General features: G+C 49.2%; 1 protein-coding gene across 2 annotated transcripts in view; it reads right to left on the bottom strand.

Moving 5' to 3' along the window:
- SMOC2 (SPARC related modular calcium binding 2) overlaps positions 1–26929 on the bottom strand; it is a 162768-nt gene that overhangs the window by 32708 nt on the left and 103131 nt on the right. For both annotated transcript variants that reach the window (XM_043457456.1, XM_043457457.1), the window contains exons 8-9: positions 12565–12751; positions 5384–5466 (exon numbers count right to left, since the gene is read on the bottom strand). In XM_043457456.1, coding sequence (XP_043313391.1) covers positions 5384–5466; positions 12565–12751 — 270 coding nt within the window. The remainder of the gene's footprint in view (positions 1–5383; positions 5467–12564; positions 12752–26929) is intronic.

The following is a 26929-nucleotide window of genomic DNA, read 5'->3' as shown; positions in this document are numbered from 1 at the left end:
CTTTCCTCAGTAAAATTGGACTTAACGGTCCATTTCTTTGTCATGCTTTCTACAAAGTGCAATTTTCTTCTAAAGGATTAGTCATCTTATTCAGCTACAAAGTTGATATTTTAAATTTCATATTTAGTCATCAACCTCAACCGGTCAATTCATCAACCATCAACTGGTCAAAACATAAACTAATGGAGCTCAGTCCCTGTGCCAGGCTGCTCAGAACAGTCCCGTCCGTGTCCAAAATTCGACCCACACTTGGACAGAGTGAACCAGCAATGATGCTTAGCTGTAAAGTCATCAAAGAGCTCCTGAGAGCAAAACATTGTTTAAACTCCTCTCCTGCACACGGCACACCTGCCCTCACCTTCATGCAGCTTTGTCCCGGCCCAGCCCAGGGAGGCAGATGGCCGGAAGCCTCCCAAAGGTGGGCCCAGGAGTGGACAGCCCCCGGGAGAGCCCACTTTGGGCACAGAGCCTCTGCGGGGTCCTCAGACAGAGTGTTCCATCCCAATGCAGTGAAAGCAGAGCCGGGCTGTGGAGTCGGCGCTTGAGGCTGGCATTTCCAGGGGGTGGAACACTAGCACCGTCTATTGTCTGTTGTCTGCAGAAGAGCCCCAAAGGCCCATCGGCCTGGGGGGAGAGTGAGCCCCGCTCCCTGAGAGCCTGGCAAGCTCAGCACAGGTGCCAATCAGGATGAGTTACCTCTGGGAAAGTGTGTTAGGCCGAGGTAAGGGTTATTTTATGCTGCCTCAGGTAATGAAAATTAATTTTGAAAACATTTAGAATCTGATAAAATATTTCTTGAGAAATTCAGGTGGTGCTTTGAGGGTTTCTCATCCAAGCAGTCAATCCTAAAATAAATCAGTCCTGAATATTCATTGAAAGGACTAATGCTGAAGCTGAAACTCCAATACTTTGGCCACCTGATGTGAAGAACTGAGTCATTGGCAAAGACCCTGATGCTGGGAAAGATTGAAGGCAGGAGGAGAAGGGGACGACAGAGGATGAGACGGTTGGATGGCATCACTGACTCAATGGACATGAGTTTGAGTAAGCTCTGGGAGTTGGTGATGGACAGGGAAGCCTGGTGTGCTGCAGTCCATGGGGTCGCAAAAAGTCAGACCCAACTGAGTGAGTGGACAACAGCAATAGAAGTGAAGCTCTGCTGTCCCTGCGATCGCTGAGGCCATGAGAAAAGAGGCTTCCGTGGCTGCTGACTTCCACAGGCTCTGTGCGGTGGCCTTGCTCAAGCTCAGAGAGCCTTTTAGGTTAGGAGGGGCTGTGGTCTCTGCTGGGCTGACCTGGGTGCCAGCGCTGAGTTGGGGGACAGCGTATGGCTCTGGTTTGGGGGATGAAGCAGGAACGTGAGGAGGCCACTTTCAGGCACCAGAAAACCTAAAACCCTTCTCAGTCACTCACCATCCTCTGGCCTGAAGCCCCTGAGAGACAACAGAGTGGCCCTGAATGGATGGAGGAAAGAAAGGCAGGGCGGGGAGTGAGGTCCTCCCCGGACTCACCTGCCCTCAGAGCTCTCTCTACCTGACCTCCAGCTTCGAGCTCTTTCTTGTCGATTGCCTATAAAGACTTGACTGCGTTGCACCATTATGATAACTAACAAAACCAGTGACTGTCCATCAGAAGAGATTCAATGAAGCAAAAATCCAGAGGAGAAAGGAAGCCTGATGAGCCTGTTAAAATTGTCTCAGAGAGATAATAAGCCAGACAAAACGTGTTTAAGTATAAAAGACACAAACGGTCTGATCAGCTCCAGTTAGAGAAAGTCATAAACTCTAAGCCACAAAGTAACTTATTTTGATTTTTTTTATAACAAACTCTCCTTCATCTATCTTTCCCCCCAACTGCCTCCAGGGTCTGGTTCCTCAACACAGAAGGGGAACCCAGGTCTGAGGATGGGGGACCCAGGTCTGAGGCTGAGTGTTCTCCAGGAGCCAAAAGCAGGCACCTCTCTGCCACTGAGGCCTCTGCCTGTATCTCAGCAGTGGGTGTGTGAGTGGCGTCCAGTGGCCTTTAGCTGTCGTCTGGCTGTGTGTCTCTGCCAAGGAGAGAGGACAGGTGAGTCCTCCTCTTGGGCAGAGAGCCTGAGGTTGAATCAGAACAATGAGGCCCATCTATGAGATCAACCCCTCCACACTAGAAATCCCACTCATTGAAGACATACATACTCTGTGCCTTAAAGTCAGCAAGACCACTGACTTTAAGTCAGTGTCTTAGACTACATAGAAGTCTTCCAGTGTCACTCAATACAGAAGAGTCAAAAGGCTCAGAATAAGAAAAGAAAGGGCTTCCCAGGTGGCTCAGAGGTATAGACTTCACCTGCCAATGCAGGAGACGTGGGTTCAATCCCTGTGTCAGCAAGATGCCCTGGAGAAGGAAATGGCAGCCCAGGTTAGTGTTCCTAACTGGGAAATCCCAAGGACAGAGGAGCCTGGTAGGCTACAGTCCACAAGGCTGCAAAGAGCCAGACATGACTTAGTGATTAAACAACACCAACAAAGGAAAAGAAACCCGCCTAGCGGACTTAATTTGCAAACTCTTTTCCAGGTGCCCAGGGAGGTGTGCTGGCTGGGGGGGCATCCTGGGGTTCAGCCCCCATCTCAAAAGGACCATGTGGGGCACAGGGTGGAGCCTGCAACTCGAAGCCTGCAAAGCAGCACTGGATGCCCCGGACACCGTGGGAGCACACGGTGGGGGGCATCAGAGGGCAATGGTCTCCCCGGGGAGCCAGGTCCTGCATGGATGGCCAGGCCCACAGGAGGGCTGGTGGGCAGCGTCCTGGGCTCAGAGATGCCCCGCGGCTGTGAGCAGGTGATCGGCAGAGCCCCAAGGAGCGGGAGAGGGTGAGGGGCATGGGCCGGCCAGGAGCCAGGCAGACAGGTTATTCCAAACGCCTCCAAGATGAAGAGACGCCAGTGCAGACCAGGCAGGATAGACCTGCAAGGAAAGGTGTGGTCTAACGCCTTTGCGGGAAGTCTCTCATGTGACAGTTTGACTCCTCTCAGGCATGAAAGGCAGTCGTGTGAGGGACATTACAGGGTCGAAGAATAACCTCTGAGAGTCGCAACCACGGCCCAGTTCTCAGGAACTGACCCCTTGGGCTGGACCGTGGTGCCCCCACAGGACCAAGCGCTGGCCCCCTAAGATTAAGTGACCACTTTCCCACAGTTAGTGTGAGCCTGAAGTCCACGCTCTCTCCTACATTGCGTGTGGACGAACACTTGGCAGTCGGCAAACCCCCGAACAAGTGAGCTGTGTGTGAGGACACTATCAGCCTGGCTGGGAAAGTGAGTGACCCTTACTGGCTGAAACTTAATAAAGCTGCTTAAAATGAAAACCATGCCTTTTAAGAAGAAAACGCATCGGCACTGGACTTAGAAGTGTCTGCCTGCCCACCATGGTGCTGTGTTATTTTGGATACCGTCTTCCCCTCTTGACAAGAACAGCCTCCATCCAGGAGTTATTTTAAGACCTACTTGTTTTTCCCTAATAAGGATAATTATCTTCAAAAAGGCAAAATGATTAAGTGGTCATGAATGGTGCACTCCCAAACATCCACGATTGCAAAATAAGCTGACCTTTTCAGAATTTGCGTAAAAGGGCTTGCGTGCCCAGGACTGGGGCTTCAGGGCAGGCCTGGGAGGGCACCTTTGTGGTGGCAGCCTGCCCGCCCCCCTCCTTTCGACAGGCGGGTGTGGTGTCCACAGCTCTGACGAGCACCCCTTCCCGCGGTTCTCCCTGAAGGGCTAGGTGTCCTTTCTCTACGTGGCCCGTCTGACCCTCACATGAGCCCGCAGTGACGTCACGTGGTGTTTCCTAATATTGAGGGTCAGTGGTCCCCAGAGGACCAATGACCGCTCCAGCCTTTCAACCCGGAGTCCAGCCCGGTTCCAGGTACCAGAGTCCCCAGGCACAGCCCCCAAGAGGGGATGGGAGGGGCACATTCTGTCTGTCCTGTGAGTTAAGGAAGGTCTAGGTCTCTAACTAATGAAGACCAGAGCTTGACTGCACATTCATTAAGGGCATTGACATTATAAGGGCAAAAAACATACACAGCTTGAGATAGAAGTAAGGCAGTTTCAGATTATCGAAAAGAAAAATGAGCACCTCGGAGACAAAGAGCAGATGGCCTGAAGTTTCAGCGGTGTGGCTAAGATGGGCCAAAGGGCGAACAGTCACATGATGAATGTGCTAAATTAATTCTTCCCTCTTAAGAAAACATGCCGTCCACTGGTGCTAAACCAGATTTCAGACACCAGTGCGCGCTCCTCCTAAGGCCAAGACACGTATACATAAGGCGTCACTCCGGGGATCACTTGAAGAACAAGCCTGTTTGCATTTTAACCTTCAGGGTCTCTCTTTCCTGCCCTTTCTCGCCGTCCCCCCCTCCCCCGCCCCAAGATCCAGAAAGCTTCCTGATTCATGAACGTGCACCCCAGCACCACTCACACAGAGCTGTGATGTCAGTGGTCCCTCCACCCACACTGGAAGGAAGGTGTGAGGTGGGAAGCAGCGCAGACCTGAGCCCAGCGGCTTGGAGTCAGCACCAGCAGCCGGCGGGGTGACTCTGACACGGAGCAGACCAGGCCCCGCCTCCCCACTTCCTCTGTGTCCAGCGCCTTTGTTCCAGGCGTTGTTGGCAGGGTACGGAGGTGGGCAGATGACCCTCCCATCTTCTCTGCCTCTGCTCACGGGCAGAGAAACATCTCTGACTTTCAGAATCTAAAACCCTCTTTACAGATTCAATGATAGTACTCATCAAGCAAGGACCACAGAATTTTTCTAAACAGCAAGCTATCTAGACCCTGTGTAAGACCCAGATCCAGCATGCACCTAAAAGGAAAGGTGCTGGAGAAAAGATTTTCATGGCCTCTGAGGCTTTGACCAGACAGACAATCTGGAGGCATTTAAAGGGAAAAAAAGAAGATGGAAATGAGACAAAACAGCAACCAACTTCACAGCATCCTACCAATGCCACTGAACCCACCCCCGAAGCAGGAATTGGGTCTCTCACTCCACGATGTCATCAGGTGAGCTGCACAGCAGCAACCCAGCCAGGAGGCCATGCCCCTCAGCCAAGTTCAAGGGCACCTCAACACCTGGAAGACCCCCGTCCAGGTGGGACTTCAATTTAACAGTTGACGTCATCCTTCTTGGTGTCCCATAGACACTCACAGGCTTTTTGATGAAAGAGAACAGCCATAAGACATTTCAGTGAATGCTATTTGTAGTAGTTACAAGGTTAAACTCACTGCCTCCCTTAATTTGAGCTCATTCTTCACAACCAAACTTGCTTGAGCTCCTTCCCCCCCAGACCTGCAGGAAAGAGCAGAGCGGCAGCCGTTGAGCCTGGCCCAGCCCTGGGCCCACTCACCTTGGAGCTGGCGGCTCTTGTACAGGTCCCGCGTTCTGGCTGGATGAGCTCTAGCTGTGTTGTCGCATTTTGGCTGCTCGTACCTGGGAGAAGGGGAGGAGAGAGACCAGCTGGTTTGAGGCGGGCTTGCCTCGGGTTGCTGCTCGCTCACACAGCAGGCTTCCTGGGCCCTGGAACACATGGGGCATCCAGCCATCACGTTGCAGTGTCTGGGATGAACCTTTGGTGACCTTGCAACAACTTAACATCTTCTTCACAGTCGTAAGGACACGCATGACACCTTGCGCTCTGTCTCTCCATCCAGTCTCTGCAACACATCCTGTGCAAGGGACACCCCCACCCAGGACCAGGCGGGGAGGGGTCAGAGGAGGGGGAAATGCCAGCATTGGCACTAAAGTGGGGATAGGGGGCGCGGCCACGCACCCCCCCACCCTGGAGAGAGCAGAGCCTCAGAGAGAACCTCAGGACTCCAGACAGATGCATCACTCAAGGACCAGCATGTCCCCAGCCTTGCTCACGAAGCTGCAAAAGGTTGCCTCCCTCCGTGTTCAAACAGTAAAAGAAAGAGCTCTGTTCCGGCCCCTCGGAGCTGACAGGAACTGGGGGCCCTGACATCAGGCAGGCAGACAGGGTGGTTGCGGGTTACTTCACGTCAGGGAGCAGGCACTCTGGGGACCCCAGAAAGCACCACGACTCTGGACTGACCTGCCCAGGTGGACAGCTCGCGAGCATCCCCCAAGCATCCCCCGCAGGACCTCCCTCCAGGCTCTTGATAAATGCCCCTGAGGGGGAGACACGGGCAGACCCAGGCCAGACAGCTCATGGGGACGCTGACAGTCCCCGAGGGCACCTGTGAGAACCTGTCCTCCAGGCACCTGAGGCAGCCGCAGGGGTCAGGAAGGCTTCCCCCAAAATGTGAACAAGTCAGAGTCAGACTGGGGTGTGCGGGGGTGGGATAGTCGGGTTCTGGGGGCCACTGACTCTCAGGGAGTCAACAAGACCCCCTCAGTCCTCAGCCCCTCCTGCCGCCCAGTTTCCTTTCCAAGCTCTCAGAAGGAGATATGAGATCATGATCACTTCACAGGGATATTTCTGACTCTTATTTTCCATATTCCTTGTCCTCCCACCCAGGAAAATGAAAGAATGAGGTTTCTCTCTAAAGGGATAGCTTCTCAGAGGCCCTGCCTGGGGCCCAGGGAGCCAGCTGGCCGTGAGGGTCGTGTCCAGCCTGGCTGAAACAGAGGCAGGGCCCCGCGGGCTCCTCCAGTCCTCAGACTCTAAGTGGCCTCTTTGATACCAGAAAACCTAACACCCCACTCATGCAAACTTAATATGCCTTTTCAAAAAGTTGTTTTTGAAATTAAAGCATTCCCGACACACTTTGGAAAACAGTTACATTATCACATTGTCACCAAAAGCCATTAACACACATTCTTTGAAATGCAGTGGGGTTCAGTGCAGTTGGCATTGAGGTCACATCACAGGAAAGTGAACGGGGGTGAAGGGACCTGTTACCCACCTGGTGCCCCCTCTCCTACCTGGGGCTGCGACAGGCAGGTGAGGAGCCAGAAATTCACTAGGGGAACATTCAAGAAAGAACTTTCATAACTGAGAGATGGCTGAGGGCTCACTGTTACGCATGTTCAATCTGGGGAAACAACCCATGCTCAAGACTGAACAACTGCTGTTTCAGACTCCAGGTGAGTATCCGTGAGGCTTGTGAGGTTGGCATTGGTACCTACGCTAGAGCTGACACCTTCACAGCCAGCAGCCCGTGAAATGTCAGCTCTGTGGAAAGAAGGACACGCCAGATCCCAGCTCCTGACTGAGCAGGCAGAGCTGGGGCCGGGATTCCCAGGGAGGCGGAACGGCATCCACTCCTGGGACGTCTCGCCTGCGAGAACCTCAGGCATGGGCTGCTCTGTGTGTTAGGAAGTTGACTTTTAATACGAAACATGTCCAGCCTGTGAAAGGCTCAGAGCCAACACACGATGATAAGAAACCACATCACCGCCAACTCCATTCTGAATCTTGAACCTCGAAGCAGCCTGGGAACTAGCCACACTGCACGGTCATCCTGGTTTTGCTCCAAATTTGGGCAGGAGGGCTTAAGAATCCTAGCACTTGTGCTTATATTAAAACATGTATGTTTAAAGGGCAGCATTCCACTCCTTTTAGAAGAATACTGCTCAATCATCTCTGACTCTTGGCAACCCCGTGGACTGCAGCACGCCAGGCCTCCCTGTCCATCACCAACTCCCGGAGTTTACTCAAACTCATGTCCATAGAGTTGATAATACCATCCAATCATCTCATCCTCCATCGTCCCCTTTGCCTCCTACCTTCAATATTTCCCAGCATCAGGGTCTTTTCCAATGAGTCAGTTCTCATCAGGTGGCCGTACTACTGGAGCTTCAGCTTCAGCATCAGCCCTTCCAATGAATATTCAGGGTTGATTTCCTTTAGGATTCACTGGTTTGATCTCCTTTCTGTCCAAGGGACTCTCTAGAGTCTTCTCCAAAACCACAGTTCAAAAGCATCAATTCTTCAGCACTCAGCTTTCTTTATAGTCCAACTCTCACATCCATACCTGACTACTGGAAAAACCATAGCTTTGTCCATAGGGCCTTTGTCAGCAAAGTAATGTCTCTGCCTTTTAATATGCTGTTTGTCATAGCTTTTCTTCTAAGGAACAAACGTCTTTTAATTTGCAGAAAAAACAATCTCAAGAAACAGAATCAATGCCTTTGAAGACTCAGATAAAACCTTTTAAGTTGTGTTGACATCCATAACCACCCTTTTCAATGGTGTTTATTTTAACTTATTTTATGTAAAAGAAGAAGATCTCTTGATTGTCTGGTTGCCCATCAGATCCCAGGCTCTCTGCCAGGGAGAAATTCGATTTCACGTTCACACAGCCAGTGAGACGTGTGGGCCTGCGGGCCTGGAACAGGGGCCCTTGGGCAGGTAAGAACCACCGTCAGCCTGATGCCAGGTGGACAATCCTCATCATCTGTCAGGAAAGTGGAAGAGAAATCCCTTGGTTCTGGGCGCTAATGTAACAGCTGGCAGTCAGCCTGGTCCATGCTTAGCCTGAGAGCTCACGCCAGCTCTCCCCACCATCAGTCAGCGACCAGGTGGGAACCCGCCCTTCCTCCCAGATCTTATCCCACCACGTGCGGCCTGGGCTCACATGGAGGCCCAGGATCAAGCTCACGGGGGCCCGGGATCCAGCTCATGGGGGCTCAGGATCCAGCTCACAGGGGCCTGGGATACAGCTCACAGGGGCTCGGGATCCAGCTCATGGGGCCTCGGGCTTCTGCCTGCCGGGATCTGGACATCTCAGCCAAGAGGTCAGTTTTCACTCAAAAAGGCAGAGGGGCCAGGAGATGCATCAGAGCCTGATCGGACTCATGGTTCTCCCTGATGACCATCCCATCTGGAAATCCTGCCCTGTAGCTTCTCTCTGCTCTGTGTGTTTACTGTCCTTGGCACAGGCCTGTGACAAAATGTGTCCTTTGTAATGTAGTTACCTGGCAGGATGACACAAGGAAAGAACTAGCTTATAAAGACAGGGCACTTTATGGCTTCTTACTGTTTGATTTTTAAATTATTCTTCCCCATTAGAAAACACAGAGAATGACTGGTGGGAGGGGGACGTGAACTGTCTACCCAAAAATAAATCACAACTAATCTCCCTGGAATGGCTTATTTCAGAAAGCCACAAGAAAATAGCATTTATGCAGCCGACAGTATTTAAATAGCAATACAGAAGGCTTTCTATGACCCTGCTGCCCTTCACAGGAGAAGCAGGGCTGTGAGAGGGCTGGGGGCGCTCACATAGGATCAGATATGCCTTAAAGTTGATGATTTTGACTGACTTCCCAGCATGCAAGACTCCCTAGAAATCAGTTTAACCCAAATCCATTTTTCTTGCTAGTGATGGGTTTAACCATAGTCATATGATCCAATTATGGCCAATAATCCATGAATTAAATCATCTAGGGGACTTTTAGGAAAGGTGATTCGGCTCCTGAGAGAGATGGGCTGTGTGTCCTCTGAGACTGTGGTGTCTGAATGAGATGCCCGGATCCCTGAAGCCATCTTGTGACCATGAGGGGCGTCTGTCTAAGGGCAGTCACAACACAATGAGGACGTGAGAGGAAAGTTTTGGGAGACTCCATGTCCTCGGTGGTGTCAGCAAGTCACAGCATCCACTGAAAGGAGATTCCTCCACCTCTGCACCTCTTCTTTAGATTACACTGTCCCTCGCTGTTTACGCCCATTTGTAAGACGCTACTAGAAATGAAGAGCTTCCTAATCGATACAGCCCCTCTTGTGGCCAAAACTGAACTAGATCCTGGCTCTGAGACCTGCAATGTGGGAGCCACATTCACCCCCTCCAGACTGCCGCTTTACCCCAAAGATAGCATCAGCTTGCTCCTCAATTCCTCAGGACCTGACTCCGACGTCAACATTTTGGGGAGCCCCCAGCCACTCCATGGAAGTTATACCCCAACATGCCCTCTCTCCATTTCCTGTGTTTTCTTCCAGCACAGCTGTCGTGGGCCAGCACATTGCTCACATTCAGCTCATCTGCTCACGTGCTCTGCTTACCGTCTCTTTCCCTCCATCAGAACAGAGGCTCCGTGAAGCCCAGATTTTGGTCTCTTTTATTCCCTGTATGTCCCCAGCCCCTAGGGTGGCACCTGCAACATCGAGGGATTCAAATGTCTGGTGACGAGAAAGTGAATGGATACAGGGAGGGGGTGTCTCTCAGAGGCTTAAGGGGTGATACAGGGCGGGGGTGTCTCTCAGAGTGTTAAGGGGTGATACAGGGAGGGGGCGTCTCTCAGTGCTTTAAGGGGTGATACAGGGAGGGGGCGTCTCTCAGAGGTCTAAGGGGTGATACAGGGAGGGGGCGTCTCTCAGAGGTCTAAGGGGTGATACAGGGAGGGGGCGTCTCTCAGAGCTGTAAGAGGTTGCACCTCTTCTGAGCTGAACTCTGTCACAAGTACAACCCGCACTGTCTGGCCTTGGGTGCCCCCGGGGGGTGGCCCGGTCCATGCCTGGGTGCTGAGTGTGGGGGCCTGGTCTGGCCAGGTAGAGTGAGGGGAGGTACACCAAGGAACCACAGGGAAGGCCTCCTAAGGGGTCAAGAAAAGCCACACAGTGTTGTCAGGGCCACGTGATGCTGCTGGAAGCCAGGACGGAAGTGAGACGCAGAGAGAGCTGGTGAATTGAAGATGGAGAGAGGAGGGGACAGAAGACAGGCGGGCAGGGCCTGTGGACCACCGTGGCTGTCACGGGAGGAGCCCCACGGGGACATGTGGGTGCTGACGCCCCCAGCAGGACACGGAGCCCGCACGGGACCCCACTATGCTCAGTCACGTCACCGCCTCAATCCTGACGGTGGCAGGGTCATGACAGCCAACGTCGGGGAGAATAAATGAATGAATGCACAAACAGGAGAAAACCCACACCTCAAATCTGAAGCATCTCCTCCCCAGGGTCTAATTTAAGTCTGCTTCTTGAAATTCAAAGAAGAGGGAGTCCCTCGCTCCTGCAGGAAAAATAGGGGAAATGAGAACGTGGCGCTGGGTTCTGATAACATCTGGGCAGAATGAAATCAGGATGGACACAGGGGCGGGGGGTTGGTCTCTGGTGTTTCCTGTCCAATCATAAGGTAAGTGTTCAGAGGTTCTGAGGGACAACGTGCTGAAGCTGACCTCACACTCTGGGCCCATCTGCACAGGCCTGGCCTTGACAGGGTCAGGATTCCATTGGCCGACGCTAAGGGAACTTCCAGCGGCCCATGCAGCCCAGCCTGGGGAACAAACCCCCCAACTTAACGCACCGTCCACAAGCCAGAGTGTGAAGGGTGTGGAGACATCACTCCCAAGACAGGTTTCTCAGAAAAGAGCTCTCCCTGCAACACACACGTGCTCAGGAATCAAAGAAGCGCTTTCACACACAAAACCCTGGGAAGATGTGTGTTCTCTTCAGGTTTGAAACCATCTCCTACAATTGCCGCGGAGGGAACCCGAGCCCCTCTCCTGCACACCCTTGTTGGGGCCAGCTGTGTGTGGCACAGGCCTCCTGCCCAGCGGCCCAGGGTCCGCATCCCCATGGCAGGGCCCCCACGGAGCCTGGTCTCTCTGATGAACCAGACAGGGCTCCAGGTGTGCCTGGACCCTTCCATCAGGAGACAGCAGATGCTCACCATCCCTCCAGCTCCCGGAATCTGTGTGGTGTTTCCCCGCCCACACACGTGGTAGTCACACTTGAGAAACTGGGGAAGTGTCTTAGGAGACATCAGAGTGCTCATGCTTCAGGGCTGCAGAGGCAACCAGAGCTTAAACTGGGTCACATGTGAGAGATACTATTTCCCTGTATGTAGGAGCTATTTTTATGGGCTTCCCTAGTGGCTCAAAGAATAAAGAATCTTCCTGCAATGCAGGAGACCCAGGTTCAATCCCTGGGTCAGGAAGATCCCCTGGAGAAGGGAACAGCAACCCACTCCAGTGTTCTTGCCTGGAAAATCCTATGGACAGAGGAGCCTGGCAGGTTATAGTCCATGGGGTCGCAAGAGTCAGACATGGCTGAGCAACTAACACGTAGAAACTATTTCTATACCAATCTATGAGAAATCAAAGGTCAAGTCATATAACCAACAGCTACAAAAACACCATCACTCACATGTACACCAGTCCCAGGAACAGGGAGCAGGTCTACTCCTGGTGCTGTTCTGAAATCACTTGCTTTGCTCTAAACTCACACAAAACATGAGTGAATAGGTTGGTTTTTGTTTCAAACCCTTGACCTCAGCACTCTTTCTTTTTTAGCGGTAATTTCAGGACACAGATACCTTTGGACTACAGACATCTGAGCAGCCAGCCCCTTCACCAAAACCAGGGACTAAAGAGGCTGAGGCGACGAGGGACACACTCGGCACCCGCCCAGCCAGCCCGGACGTCAGAGCCATCCTCCGTGATCGCAGGCTGTGTGAACAAGGGTGGGAGCACACCCTGCCTAAAACATCCAGCTCCGGTCCCGTCAGGGGGACGGTCTTCCCCAGCCTTGCACCCACAGGCTTTAATGCGTGCTGAGAAGCAAGGGTGAGGCCGGGCCTCGGGGCCTCGAGTCCACGGCGGGTGGAAAGCCTGCGTCCCAGAGCTTACCTGGTGGACGTGCCGGGGATGGGGCGGCCGGTGTCCACCAGGACGCACCAGCAGTAGCCCGTGGACGGGTGACACTGCACCGGCTTGTAGAGGCCGCCGTGGGCGCACTCAGGGATGACCACGTTGTCGTTCTTGGGCTGCCTGGCCTCCTCCAGGGCCGACTGCTGCTCCTGGTCGCACGAGGACACTGCAGTGAGGAGGAGACGGGAGTGAGCGCCCGGGAAACAGGTGGGGCCGGCCCAGGAGTGCAGGGCCGGCCAGGAGGGTCCCCGCGCTGCTGTGGCCAGCAGGGTGGACACCTTCCTCAGGGGATCTGATGTCCCTGGGCTCCCAAGGCCATGGATGGGGCCTGGACCCCAGCGACAGCCACGGCCCTCTACTCTGGATCCCCATATGGAGGGAAGGGTCGGCCAGCACCCAGTCCAGGGCAACTGAGTCCCCCCCAGGAGGATCCCGGGAGAACATCCCCCACCAACGTGCCCTGCCTGAGGGCTGCCTGAGGCCAAGTCTGGAGCGTGATCAGCCCCAGAGGGCTGCAGGCTCCGCCGCAGTGTTTCCTAAACAGGCTGCATGCCCAGAAATCAGTCAAGAGGAAGAAGAGGCGCTCCTAGTCAGAGCAGCATCACGGGGGCCATGGGGGAGCTCTGAAGCTCATCCACAGGAAAGCTAAACACTCAGAATTCTAAGAACAAGCATTTCAATGCACAGGGGCTTCTGTCTTCCTATGTTAATAGATTCAGTTTCTTTTTTGCATTTAGACGTGAGCTAACTTAGATCCAGGGAATGCCTGGTGGCTCAGCCTGCAATGCAGGAGATGCGGTTTCAATCCTTGGGTTGGGAAGATCCTCTGGAGTAGGAAATGGCACCCCACTCCAGTGTTCTTCCCTGGAGAATCCCAGGGATGGGGTCACACAGAGTCAGACACGACTGAAGTGGCTTAGCAGTAGCAGCGGAGCAACTAACACTTGCCCTTCACTTCATATACCTTATATATGTAATATATGTCTTCTTTATCCATTCATCTGGTGATGGATGGTTAGCTTGCTTCTAAGTCTTGGTTACTGTGAATAACCCTACAGTAAACATGAGGGTGCAGATATCTCTCTAAGACCCTGACTTCCTTTCCTTTGATGGATATATATCTGGCCTTATCTTCTATTATATGAGCTGCATCCCCTGGAGAAGGAAATGGCAACCCACTCCAGTATTCTTGCCTGGAGAATCCCAGGGACAGAGGAGCCTGGCAGGCTACAGGCCATGGGGTCAGAAAGAGTCGGACATGACTGAGCAACTAAACAACCACCACTGATTTAGACCCATCTTCTGCCCCGAATAGATGGAGAATGTCTGAGAAGCATTAAAGGAGCCCATTCCGCTTAGTGATCCTCAGAGGGTAATGAACTTGAGTAAAATAAAATAAAAGGTGAAGAACACTTTATCCCTCACTAGAAATCCACACGAGGTTTGAAATATAATCCAGAGAACACTCAGCACAAGACATTCTAAATGTTCCTGTTCTGCCAGATACCTGGCATCAAGAATTCACACCAGCGAACTAAGCCTCCCCCTCACTCCTGGAAAAGAAGTCCAATAGTGGGCACTTGTTTCCAGCTCTGTCCTCGGGGTGGGCATCTCTGAGCTTGGCCTCAAAGGCAGTCATCTGGAACAGACCTCCCACCGCACAAGCCCACACCCTGGGACCCAGGGTGACCGCAGGTCAAGGTTTTATCCCAGGACAGGCTCTCCTCACCTGAGCTGTCTTTTGGGATTGAAAATGGCCTCTTTTGCTTTCATATTTCTCCATAAAAGGGAAAAGAAAACAAGCAATATATCGGACGGATATATTTTAAATAAAATCTTTAGAGCAATTTTCTGCCTAGAAAGTAACTTTCCACAGATTATGTCTCTTTTTTTTTTCCCCACAGATTATGTCTTAACCCGCTTTGAAATGAAATAACCACAGTTGACAGAAATTTTGTGACTGTCAAGGTAACATCAAACAGGTGGGAAAGCTTCCCAAATCTGGGAAGGAGTGTGCTTCTGGAAGCACGCTGCCATGGCCAGAGGCAGGGGCCTGGTACTCAGCAGGAAGACCCCTGACCCAGGTGATGACACAGGGGGTGCTGTCAAGACGAAAGAGGTGCAACACGCAGTGTGGCCCGAAGACCCGGCCTCATAAATGCTAGCTCTCACTTTCATTGTTTCTCCAGCTCTTAAAATGTCTGGCATATCACAGGCACGCCATAAATCTATTGTGAGATAACTCACAGTGATGACGTTATTAGTGAGAGAACCACCTAGATTTTTCTTACTCTAGTAAGTCCGTTTGCACAATGAAGACAGTCACACATGTGTACTGTCATGACCACTTTGTCTGCAGACTGTATCAGCAGATGCTGCTGTGGCTGGACCACAGCACCACTGCCCATGTCCACAGGTGAAGGTCACCTGTGGGTCCCCCCTTGCTCCCATTCAGAAGCATGCATGGAGCTTCCTGCCAGGCTGACCTCAGCCTCCTGGCAATGGACAAGGAAGCTGGGGGCTGTATGGCCATGAGTCCAAGTTGATGTTCTGTAGGATGATCGCAAAGCCCGGGGTGGTTCTGCATCTCACAGGTGTTCTACATCATTTAATGAACAAGAGGGAGGAGGGAAGACAGGGGTCCTTGAACGAGGGCTTGCATTTCTGTTCCTAATAGCAAGCACCCTGGCCCCCGAGACAGAGAAGACTCCAGGTCCTCAGCATCAGTGGAGGAGGCCCAGGTGCTGCCCCAGCCATGGCCATGGTCCTTAGGGCAGAGTGTGGTCTGTGAGCATCTGGGCTACAGGGGCCATGCGGACCCTGGGCTGTCGGCCGCCCCCTGCCCCCCAAGGCACCCATGTAGCTCCATTAAATTCCCTGTGACTTTGACTATCCGGAGGTGGATATTTTCATGGGGAGGGTCTGTAAGTTAAGAGTCTTAACGGGCAGAGTTATGAGTGTGAAGCAGGTCAACATCAGGATGCGGCACTGGTTTCCACCGAGCGTCCCGCTGCATTGTTCAGCACACTCGGCACACATTGGTGGACAGGCGTCTCACTAGGCACCGCTCCAGGTGCTGACCTGTCTGTGCAGAAGATGCTAATCTAATTTCAGTTCATCATTAATACATAGAAATAATGAATGCTGCTGCGTTTCTTACAATAGCTCCACCTAGTTTCTTAAAAATGTCATCCTGATTGTTTCCTATAATCCCTGTACTTTTCGGTAGATTCTAGATTTTGCCCAGCAAATGTTGTATTGTTCAGTTGCCCAGCCGTATCTGACTCTGCGACCCCAAGGACTGCAGGACGCCAGGCCTCCCTGTCCCTCACCAACTCCCAGAGTTTGCCCAAGTTCAAGTTCATTGCAAATAGATAGATACATAAATTAAATGCACCCCTGTGTTACATGGTTATCTTAACAAGGCGTTGGCTCCAACTGTAACTGAGAAACTGGCGTGAGATCAAAATGACAATGACTCATATTGCTTTCTAAAGTCACAGATGCGCTACTTTAGATCAGATCCAGGCAGGAACCAAGAAGGAGGCAGGCTGAGCCACATGTTTCCAGAGGCAACTGGGTCCTGCTCTTAGCAGTCCTCGGAGTGGCTGACCCCTTCCTAACTGGAGCCCCACACTCAGGAGACTCAGCTGATGCAAGGGCTTCTGTTCCAGAAAGCTCTCCTGGAAAACACATTGCTTACTTTAACGTTCACTTGGCCCTTTTTCAGAAGTTTTATTAGTGAACAGAATTTATGGTGTGATTATCTGGGCACAAAATGCGTTTCATGCTCCATCCAAGGACATGCTGTATCTATAGAAAGGGTTCTGGAAAATTCTTGAAATGGCCCTTTTGAGGATTTTACATCATATTTGAAGGCTCATCGTAAGCAAAGTAGAATTGATTAAATTGACCACCTCTTAAAATTTGCTGAGAACGTTGTAAAATATGGACGATATTATTGCCAAGTCAGAAGAGATTCCTGTTTGTTTATATAAACATCCTGGCTGAAGTTAGAATTGTTAACTTATGCAATTTTATTTGGTAAACCTGGCTTTGCATGGGGAATTCAGTTTCTCTTATGGGAGGAATGCAATTTTACATTTTAGGGCCATGTGGAAGGAAGTAGATCTTCTTTAGTCAAATTCACGATGGCCCAAGGGAACCGAAACTAAAGGGTGTCCCATCTCGCTGTTTAAAAATCGCCCTCCTCACTGCAACAGCCGAGCTCCGCCCCTTCTGGTTCCACAGGGGCCACACAGGATGTCAACGGGAAGATGCTCCTGGGGGGGGTCCTCTCAGCACAGATGCCCCTGCTCTGTGCAGGACGTTAACTGCGCTGACAGAAGGAGAAGGAGAGCTGGCAGAGGGATACAAACCAGCTGTGCGTCATGGCACTGGGAGCTCGCAGTCCCGAGAACCAAGGATCAGGACTCCTAGGGCACAAGGCCCAGCCACGTTTTGGAAAATCATCAGTGAGGACCCACACACAGGAGGAAAACAGTCAGTGAGGACCCACAACACAGGAGAAAAGGAGGACTCACCACACAGGAGGAAAGGAGGACTCACAGGAGGAAAGGAGGACTCAGCACAGGAGGAAAGGAGGACTCACAGGAGAAAAGGAGGACTCACAGCACAGGAGGAAAGGAGGAAGGAGAGACGGTCAAAAGGAACTGGTAGCATAAAGGCGGGGACTGGCTTCAGACCACGAGATAGTGTGTGTGGAAGCAGAGATGCCAGCTGCCAGCTGATGGCTCAGGGTCACAAAGGGGACCAAAGCTGCAGTTTACAATAGTGACCTCACTAAAAGTTAGGTTTGAATCCATGCCAAAGAATGCCCATCAATGGATGAAAATGAATTTTGAGATTCTGGAAATAATTCAGCATGAAAACAAAATAACCAGTGCTCACAAACTTCAAATTATAACAACCATTTTAATGGGTTAGATGAAAATATCTATGCTTTCTTTCCTGTTCAGACAAGATCAGGTGTGTTCAGGATGGTATGGCCATAGATGTCTTTCCTATTCAGAAGGGCTTTTGCTACACAAGTTTCTCTTACATTAAATGTTGAGGAGTTAATGCATGAAGGAAGAATAAAGAGATAAAAGTGAACGGAGTGTAAAAGAAATTTTAGTGAATTCAAAGAAAAGTAAGGTGCTGGATCTGTTGAGCAAAACCACTCAGAGAGAGGCCCCTTTGAGGAGTTTGTCATGGCAAAGGAAAGGCTGAGAGATTATTAGAACTGACGATTGGGTAGGAGAAAGATTTTTTTTTTTTTTTCCTAATGAAAGAAGCCTGAAACATACTTTGAGGAGAAAGAAAAGAAAAAGATGAAAAAAGAAAAGAAAAAGATGTTGCAATGAATGAGGTTCTCATTCCTGGAGAATTAGAAATGGAATAGAAAACATGTGAGACCTGTAGACTTCTGCAGCGTCCTGTCTTACGGGCAAAGGTCAAGTTCCGGACTAGGAGGCAGACTCTGGTTGCTCTCTAGCCTTGAATTACTAGGCTTATGAAGGCCAGCACAATTCTCACCTCACAGGCTCCATACCCCGCGCCACGACCGCCTCGCCTGCCCCTCAGTCACCGCGGCTGCTGGGGTAAGGCCTGCTGAGTGACAGGCTTCTGGGAGACTCTAAGACGTTACTAACAACAAGCAGAAGTTTAACATAGCCCATCCAAAAACAACAACGAAAACCTAGACACAGAAGCACCAAGAGTAAAATGTCCTGCAAAGAGCCAGAGTCGTAACCCAAAAGAAAATTTTATGTGTATTTAATATCATAAATATTTTTAAACCACATCTTTTCTCTACAACTTCTCGTTTCATTAGTACAAGACCCAGGCTTATGCTACATTGTCCTACTCACCTGAACTATCAAGTCAAGGTATATAACAAAGCCTCGGGTAACAGACGAGAATTAAAATGGATCAGACTTCAGCTGCAGATTCTGCACATTTTGTGTCTGGTAATAGAGAGGTCTGCTCAGATTTTCAAGTTATACAAGTAATTCATCAAGCCACCAGATCTCAACATTCTCTACAAAAGGATAACATTCCATCTGGTGTGTTAAATCCATTCTCACCTGAGCCCTGGTTTTGCAGACATATCTGGACGGCTGTCTTCTTGCTCCAACTTAACTAACCTTCTGATGGTATTGTGACGGCACACAGACATGTGTGAACTCTTGACTTCGATTATGGTGACTGTGCTGTACTTTCTTCCGTGGCAAATTTGACTTAAGCTTCTCTAGTTCCAAGCAGTTGTGTTTGTGCCTTCTCTAATGCTACGAACTTGCTGATGCTTTTGGTTTTGATATCCATCTCCTGGGTTCCTCATCGTATTTTGAGCAGACTTCTGAGATGCACTTAGCCCTCTGGAAATAGTCTGCCTCAGTATTTTTTCATGTATATATTAGACTAGAAACACGAGTACAATTCCAATTTGCTTGCATCAGTTCTAATAACTCATATAACAACTCTGTATTTTTACAAAGCTACTTCTGTAAATTTGGTAGAATGTCCATTAAAATTAGCTTATTTTCCAAACTAGCAGATTTTAGTGACTTAGAAAGTATTTGACAGATTATTCAAATAATCTGACAACCAAAGGGAATTAGATGACAACAAGTAGCCACCAGACATTTATGAACTTAAAGGGGGAAAAAAAAAACCTCTTAAATGAAGATGTCTTTAAACAGAGGATGCTTGATTTTAATATGATGAAGCCTGAAGCATTTTTATAGGAAGCAATAACAAACCATACCCATTCTAAAAGCATGATCTTCAGATTTGGCTATATTTCAGAAGGATGCCCACTGCAGGTATTGGTTCTGTAGTCAGCTTCCCTGCTTATGGGCTTCTCATTAATATTCAGAGTTTTATGCTTTACTGTCCAACAGGTATGAAGTCTTGAGAAGCTTCAACATACTGAAATACTTGAACCTGTCTGTGTTCCAACCCCCATGACCATCACCTGGACACAGGACTCTGCCACCAGAAGTTGCTCTGGGGTCCGCTCACCTCCTCTTGAATCTGTTTTCTTTGCTCTGCACGCTGTGCCAAGACTCCTCCCCTCTGGCCACATTCTCTGCGTCAGCTTCACTCCTGTTCTGTGTCATAAGGAGAGTGTCACCAGCTGTAGGTCGGCTGTTCTCAGGACCTGGTCCCTTTCCTCACATGATAATCTGCTCTTGGAACAGTCTGCTTTCCCAGATGGGCCTCGTTTCTAGAGAATTATATAAAATTACTTCCCAGGAACAGCAGCGCCTTAGGATGCCTTCAGAAATCATTGCAGGTGTCGACAGCGTGCCCAGACGCGATGCTCACGTCCACTCATGTCTCAAGGACACTGGCAGATGCTTTTCTCTTCTGACTCCCATCTCCTTATTTATTCTCAGGTAGAGTCATGCAGAGGCAACTGAGTGGATTTAATTTTCAAAGTCAAAGGGTTTTTATTTAATCCTCTGGTAATCCTTCCAGAAACAGGGCTCCAGAGTAAGAAATGGAGATGAACAGACTGAGTCCCGCCCTCCTCACCTCCTGGCTTCAGGGAATCAATCACAGAAACAAGGAATTATCGGCCAAACACAACCACCCCAGGCTCCTGCCTCCCAAGGTGGTCAGAGGTGCTGACAGGATAACATATGGGCCTGTTTGCAGAGAAGGATGAAGTGTCTTGCAAATTTGAAGTGATTATTTAAAATACTAGAAACAATGCTCATAACTCTCTTAGATGTTGTAATAACATTATACCCTGAGAGCAAAAGTTTTCAGGTACAGTAACACTATCTGGTTTCAGGCAAAGAAAATTAGGTTCTTTTCTATTACAGTGAACTACTTCATCAATTAAGTGGCAAAACTCTCAGAAAATGGGGATTAGAAGAAAATCTTCTCTAACTGGTAAACAGCATATATTTTTTTTCTGTAGTTAACTACATGCTTAATGATACAAGATTGAATGCTATCACTCTAAGATGGAAAAGAATCTCATCTTGGCTATTTTTCACTATATTAGAGGTCCTGGGCAATGCCAAAAAGGTAAGGAAAACATAGGAATAAAGATTGGAAAGAAAATGTAAAACTGTTTTTAATCACACATGACAGAAATGTGCATGTATGAGGAATTGAAACACCCATAGAAAGAAACTCCTAGAAATAATAAGTAAATACAGCAAGTGACATACAAAATCAGTGAAATTTCCATAGACTAGCATGGAGGATCAGAAGACAATGATTTTAAATGACATTTGCAATGACATTAAAACATAAAATAATCAAGAATAAATTTAGGGAAAGATGTGCAAGAGATTGAAAACTAAAAGGCATTCCTGAGAAAAATAAAGAGAATATGCTTAAGTAGAGAGAAATGTACCACATTAATTGATTAGAGAACTCACTAATGTTATCATGTTAATTCTCCCCAAATTGATCTGTGAACTCAAAATAATTTCTATCAAAATCCTAGGAAGGTTTTTTGTAGAAATTGACATGTTAGTTCTAAAATGTATATGAAAATTCAAAAGACCTGAAACGTCCAAAGCTCTCTTCCAAAATAACAAACTTGGAGGACTAATGTCACCTTATTTGAAAAGTAATTGTAAAACTGCTTATCTAGACAGAATGCTATCCAAATAAGGATAATTAAACAAATTGAGGAGAAAGAATAAACTGTTCATAAATAGACACAGAAATGTATGCTCAAATGATATTTCACAAGGCACCAAAGCAATTCAATACAAAGGGAAAGTCTTTTCAAGGACGATTCTAAACTATGGGCTACCTACACGCCAATTTAAAAAGAAAGCCTAACTCACACCATACACAGACCTTTATTTGAGATAGATTGTTCTCAGATGCTCAGTCATGTCCAACTCTTTGAGACCCCATGAACTATAGCCAGTCAGGCTCCTCTGTCCATGGGATTCTCCAGGCAAGAACACTGGAGTGGATTGCCATTTCCTCCTCCAGGGGATCTTCCCAACCCAGAGATTGGACTCATTTCTCTCCCCTCTCCTGTACTGCATGTGAATTCTTTACCACTAGCACCACCTGGGAAGCCCCTGAGATAGAGATCTAAGCAAAAAAGCTAAAAATATATAGCCTTCACAGAAGATACAGTAGACCATCTTCATGACATTAGGTTAGAGACGGAGTTTTAGAATAGACACAGAAAACCCTATCCAAAAAAGAAATATCTGGTAAACTGGACATTATTGATATATTTTACAACTTACACTCATCAAAAGATACTGTTAATAAAGTGAGGCGGCAAGCCCCAGACAGGGAGAAAATGTCCCTAACGCATATATCTGACAAAGATTCAGGGTATGTCAATGAACCCTGCAAATCAATAAAAAAAGACAAATAATCTAATATAAATGGGGCAAAGATTTGAACAGATGATTCAAGATGAATAATAAGCATGTGAGAAAATGCCTAGGCATCCTTGGTCACCAGGAAAGTGCAGAGTAACCTCACAGGAGGTCCCGTGGTGGGCCCGGGAGAGGGGCCTTCTGACCCAGAACAGAAGCACGCAGGCTGGTGAGGACGCTCAGCCAAGGGCCCCCTCCTGCATCCCCCACCCCATGTGACCTCTGATCCAGGGGTTCACTCGAGAACAATCAGAACACACGTCCCCAAGGTGACGAGTGCAGAACGCACGGGGCAGCTTCACTCTTGTGAAATGAAAATGCCTTCTGCCACATCAATAAACAGGGTTGTCACAGCCATCAGTAACCTCTGGCCACCAGATGTGAACAAGGACTCCCCAAACTGCGATCCAGCAGATTCTGCCACCCCACCCCCACAGTGACTGCCGAGGAGCTGGGGGTACCAGAAGCCGTCATCTGCCACTCCTTAAGGTGAAGGAGACAGGATGGGCCCCAATGGCTGAGGTCCACATGAAAGCCCAGAGGCTTGTGTCTTCCCACACACAGAATGCTAAAATTCTTAATGATATCTGATCTATAATGTTCAAACTGCCTGCTCCCTTTGTTGCAAACTTATATATAGCCTGACTCCCCCTTCTGCCTCCTTGGAGCAGTTTTCTCAGAGATACTGAGATTCAGTCTCCTGGGCTTGGAGTTCTAAACATTCCCACCATATAAAGTAACTCTCTACTATATTTTTTTAGTCAACACTCTCAAACATTTGCAACTAAAATAGCCACTTACTGGAAAAGGCACAGATCATGGTATATGCATACAACATACAATCCTTCATATAAACTAGAGAAAAAAAATGGGTAACAATTACAGCCAACAAGAGTGAATCTCAAAGGTATTATAAGGAGTAAAAGAGGCAGAAATCAGGAGCTATATGGTGCTATCATTTCATTTATAGAAAATGCCAGCCCAGAGGAAGGATCCTTGAGTGATGGAAATTCAACAATAGTTTCCTCCCAGAAGACACGACCCAGGAAGGGCCCAAGAGCATTCAGGGGGAGCCTCCTGTCCAGGGGTGGGTGCTGCTGGCAGGGCGCATGCACCACAGCCTACCTTACTGTGTGGACCGTTCCCAGCAGACAGACACCTGGATGACGTGGGAAAAGCCCTTTGACTAAGAGTAAAATAGGGATCCTAGTTGGTGTTCATTGCTTAGTTGTGCCCGAGTTTATGACATCCCATGGACTGTAGCCCACCAGGCTCCACTGTCCATGGGATTCTCCAGGCAATAATTGGAGTGGGTTGCCATGCCCTCCTCCAGGGGATCTTCCCCACCCAGGAATCGAACCCAGGTCTCTTGTCTTCTGCATTGGCAGGCAGGTTCTATAACACTGGCGCCAGCTGAGAAGTCCCTTACACACACACTACCATATATAAATAGATAACCAACAGGGAGCCACTGCATAGCATGGGAAACTCTACTCAATGCTCTGTTATAACCTAAACGGGAAAAGAATCTGAAAAAGACGATATATGTATATGTATACATGTGTTTGTATAATTGAATCACTTCGCTATACACCCAAAACTAACACAGCATTGTTCATCAACAAAACTCCAATAATAATAATAACAATAATGACAAGGTAATAAGGGTCTCGGGCCTCTGAGCACCAACTTCCTGGGTAAAGACAAGTTTTCTGTGAGAACGGGAGCGTGCAGAGTCTGCTCGGGTCCCACGTCCAGTGGGCGCGAGTCTGCTCTGCAGGAACATCTGAGCTGTGGGCAGCTTCCAGGCCAATCTGCTGCAGACAGGACCGGTGGGTCCATCAGCCCCCTGCCCCACCCCCCAGCTTCCTGGGCCCACCCCTTGGGTCCTGGTCAGTGTTGTCTGCTGGGCGGGCTCCTGCCGGCTGCCCTGCACACTGTGGGGCCCGTGGGCCGGTTCGTTAGACATCAGCGGCCTCTGCCCAGCCCAGTTACCATGGCAGTCACAGCCTGGAGGTCCCAGAAACGCATCGCTTCCTCATCCGATTCTCACACCCATCCTCAAGGTGCTTCTGCCTCTTAATCCTCCCACTCAGGATAAGTACACCCTCATTTCAGGAACAAATGATGCCGTGCTGGCCTGATCTGTCCTCTTTCCCCATTACCAGGGGTTTGCAGCTCCTCCCACACTGGGAGGGGGTCCTCCCTGTTCTGTGACTTTGGGCTCAGACATAGGAACTACATGGTGTGTGAGGATGTCTGCAGGCAAGAGACAAGCTGGGGCTGGACACCTGGGTGTGTGAGGACTGTCTCCCTGGGCCATAGGTGTTGCCGGGAGAAGGGCATTCCTAGTGTCTTCACTCAGGCTGGGAGTATGAGACATGTATAGGGCAGACCCAGGCCCACGTGCAGCCTGGAGCCTCCCCAGCAGAGCCCAGCCAAGATCAGCAGATGCCTGAGAAATGAACACTTGTCAGTGATGACAGCTAACACCCTGGGGCTATTTGTTATGATGCAGTAGCTGTCTGATACAATAGGCATTCTGGTGTCAGCCTCAGAGGGCAAAATCAACATCATCCATTTTCTTTGCATCTCCTTATGGCATTTTCAGGATTGTCTCAAAAAATACTGCAGGTCGAACCACCGAGTATCTTGCTTCTCCAGGCATTTTGCTTCTGCCTTTGATGTGCACACAATCAGCGGCACAGGTCCAGTTCTCAGCAGAAGCCATGGATGAGGGGCTGGGCTTCACACAAGGAAGCAGCTGCAGAAGGAGGATCCATGGCACGTGGTGGGCGGCGGGGCGGCAGGGGCAGAGGGGCCCTGGAGTGGGGAAAGGGATTGCCACAAGCAGCAGAAAGCCTCGTAAGAGTGAGTGCAGGGTCATGTGTGTGCTTTAAAAGCCCTGGTGGCAAAGCTCCCAGACAAAGGACCGGCCCAAGACTGTCTCTGGGCCCCTACGAGGGACAATGAGGGCTTGATCTGAGGCCACCAGACACACCTGAGAGAAAATAATGAAGCTGACCATTAGTAAACCCAGGTAAAAATGCACAGGGAGTGGTTGGCTCATGTTATGTTTGGCAGAAACCAGTACAATATTGTAAAGCAATTAGCTTCCAATAAACGAAATTAAAAAAAGAAAGAAAGAAAAGAAACACACACGAGACAATGACGACTCGCTGCCAAAGTGGAGGTGGGGCCCCTGCTCCCACGGGCAGGGCCGTGGGCCCTCCAGAGGCTCTTACGGGGACGCACATGCACCCCTTGTCAGGACCGTGAACCGACAGGAAGACAGGCACCTCACACTGCTTGTGCTAAAATGTGCACGAATGCTGTTGAGGTTCATACAAGGACACGGTTTTCCCCACAGCAGATACCTACTTCCTGTGTGTGATTACATATCACCTAGCTGGTGGATGCCAAAAGGTGAATGCAACATAGAATGGAGGTCTGTGAAGTGTTCTGAGGTTTATAAAGGACTTCACATATAAAAATATTTTGGGTATAAAATAATAAACAACCTGCCAAGTAGGGCCCACTTATAAAGAGCGTGAGAGTTTGACACACAGCAGAGGTTGGAGACTGACAATTATAACATTTAGTGGGTACTTATGCCTACATGCTTTTCAGGTATTAATTCACTTAATCACACCACAATGGAAAAGATTGTATATATTTAGTTATATGTCATATAACTGTATATATTCAGTTATAGAACATACAACTGAATTGCTTTGCTGTAATTCCGTGAAGTGGGATCACTGTCATCATTTTGCAAATCCAGTTACGGAATCAGAGAAGGTGAATTATGCTCTCATCCATGCCGTCAGGATAACAAGCAGCAGAGAGTAGGTTTGAACTGAGCCATCCTGGCCCTAGAATCCTGATCTGAGGCCAGGCCCAATCTCTTAGAATTGATTACTTAATTTATACACATGTTGTCTTCATCAGTCATAGAATTGTTTGTGGTTTTGGCCACCTGATGCAAACAGCCGACTGACTCATTGGAAAAGACCCTGATGCTGGGAAAGACTGAGGGCAGGAGGAGAGGGGGTGACAGAGGATGAGATGGTTGGATGGCGTCATCGACACAACAGACATGAGCTTGAGCAAGTTCCAGGAAATAGCGAAGGACAGGGGAGCCTGGCATGCTATGGTTCATGGGGTAGCAAAGAGTTGGACATGACTTAGTGACTGAATTAAAACACAGATGACCAAAGACAGAAATAAAGAGTTGTTCGTTTAGAGTTTGACTTCCTAGAAATGAAAGACTGGATGGGTGAAGACCTTGATACTTAGAGTTCTGGTGGAATATAACTATTCACACATCCATTTTCAGTAAAAAGTCAAACTGGTATTCATGGAGCTAAGGTTTTGCCCACTGAGTGCACACATTTAAGATGTGTTGTATAGTTTAATTCCAATGGAAGAGTTTTAAGTTTAGCTTTTTAACCCAGGATTGTTGCCATAACGCTTACAGGCACCATGGGCAGGGGACCCAGATTTCTGCACGTTCTCCTTCAATCCTGGTAGTAACAGAAGGGGGTATACACATCACTATGTGTATGTGACCAGTGAGGAAACACAGGCTCTGAAAGGCTTTCTGTCTCAGAACGGCAGAGCCAGGAAAAGCTGGTGAGAACTCACACCCACCCATGGCCCCCCAGCCCCCCAGCCCCCCATCCTTGGAAGCCGCACACAAGGCCTGTCCAGGAACATCCAAAAAATGGTAAATAGGTAACATGGGAAGCCCACAGTCAAACACATATTTCCAAAAAATAAAGATTTGGATGCAATTCTTGGATACAATTTTTTTGGAAAGAAAATAGTGACGGGTGTCCATTCTAGTTGATTTCTTCCCACATTTATTCCCATAGCAACAGACCTAAGTAACCATTTCCAGCCTGGGGTCTCATGTTCAGACCCCAGTGGTGGTGGTGGGGCGGGGGGGGCAACAAGTGTGGTGA

Source organism: Cervus canadensis, chromosome 33, assembly GCF_019320065.1.
Source record: "Cervus canadensis isolate Bull #8, Minnesota chromosome 33, ASM1932006v1, whole genome shotgun sequence".
In the NCBI taxonomy this organism is placed as follows: Eukaryota; Metazoa; Chordata; class Mammalia; order Artiodactyla; family Cervidae; genus Cervus; species Cervus canadensis.
This window is presented reverse-complemented; position numbering and strand designations above follow the sequence as displayed.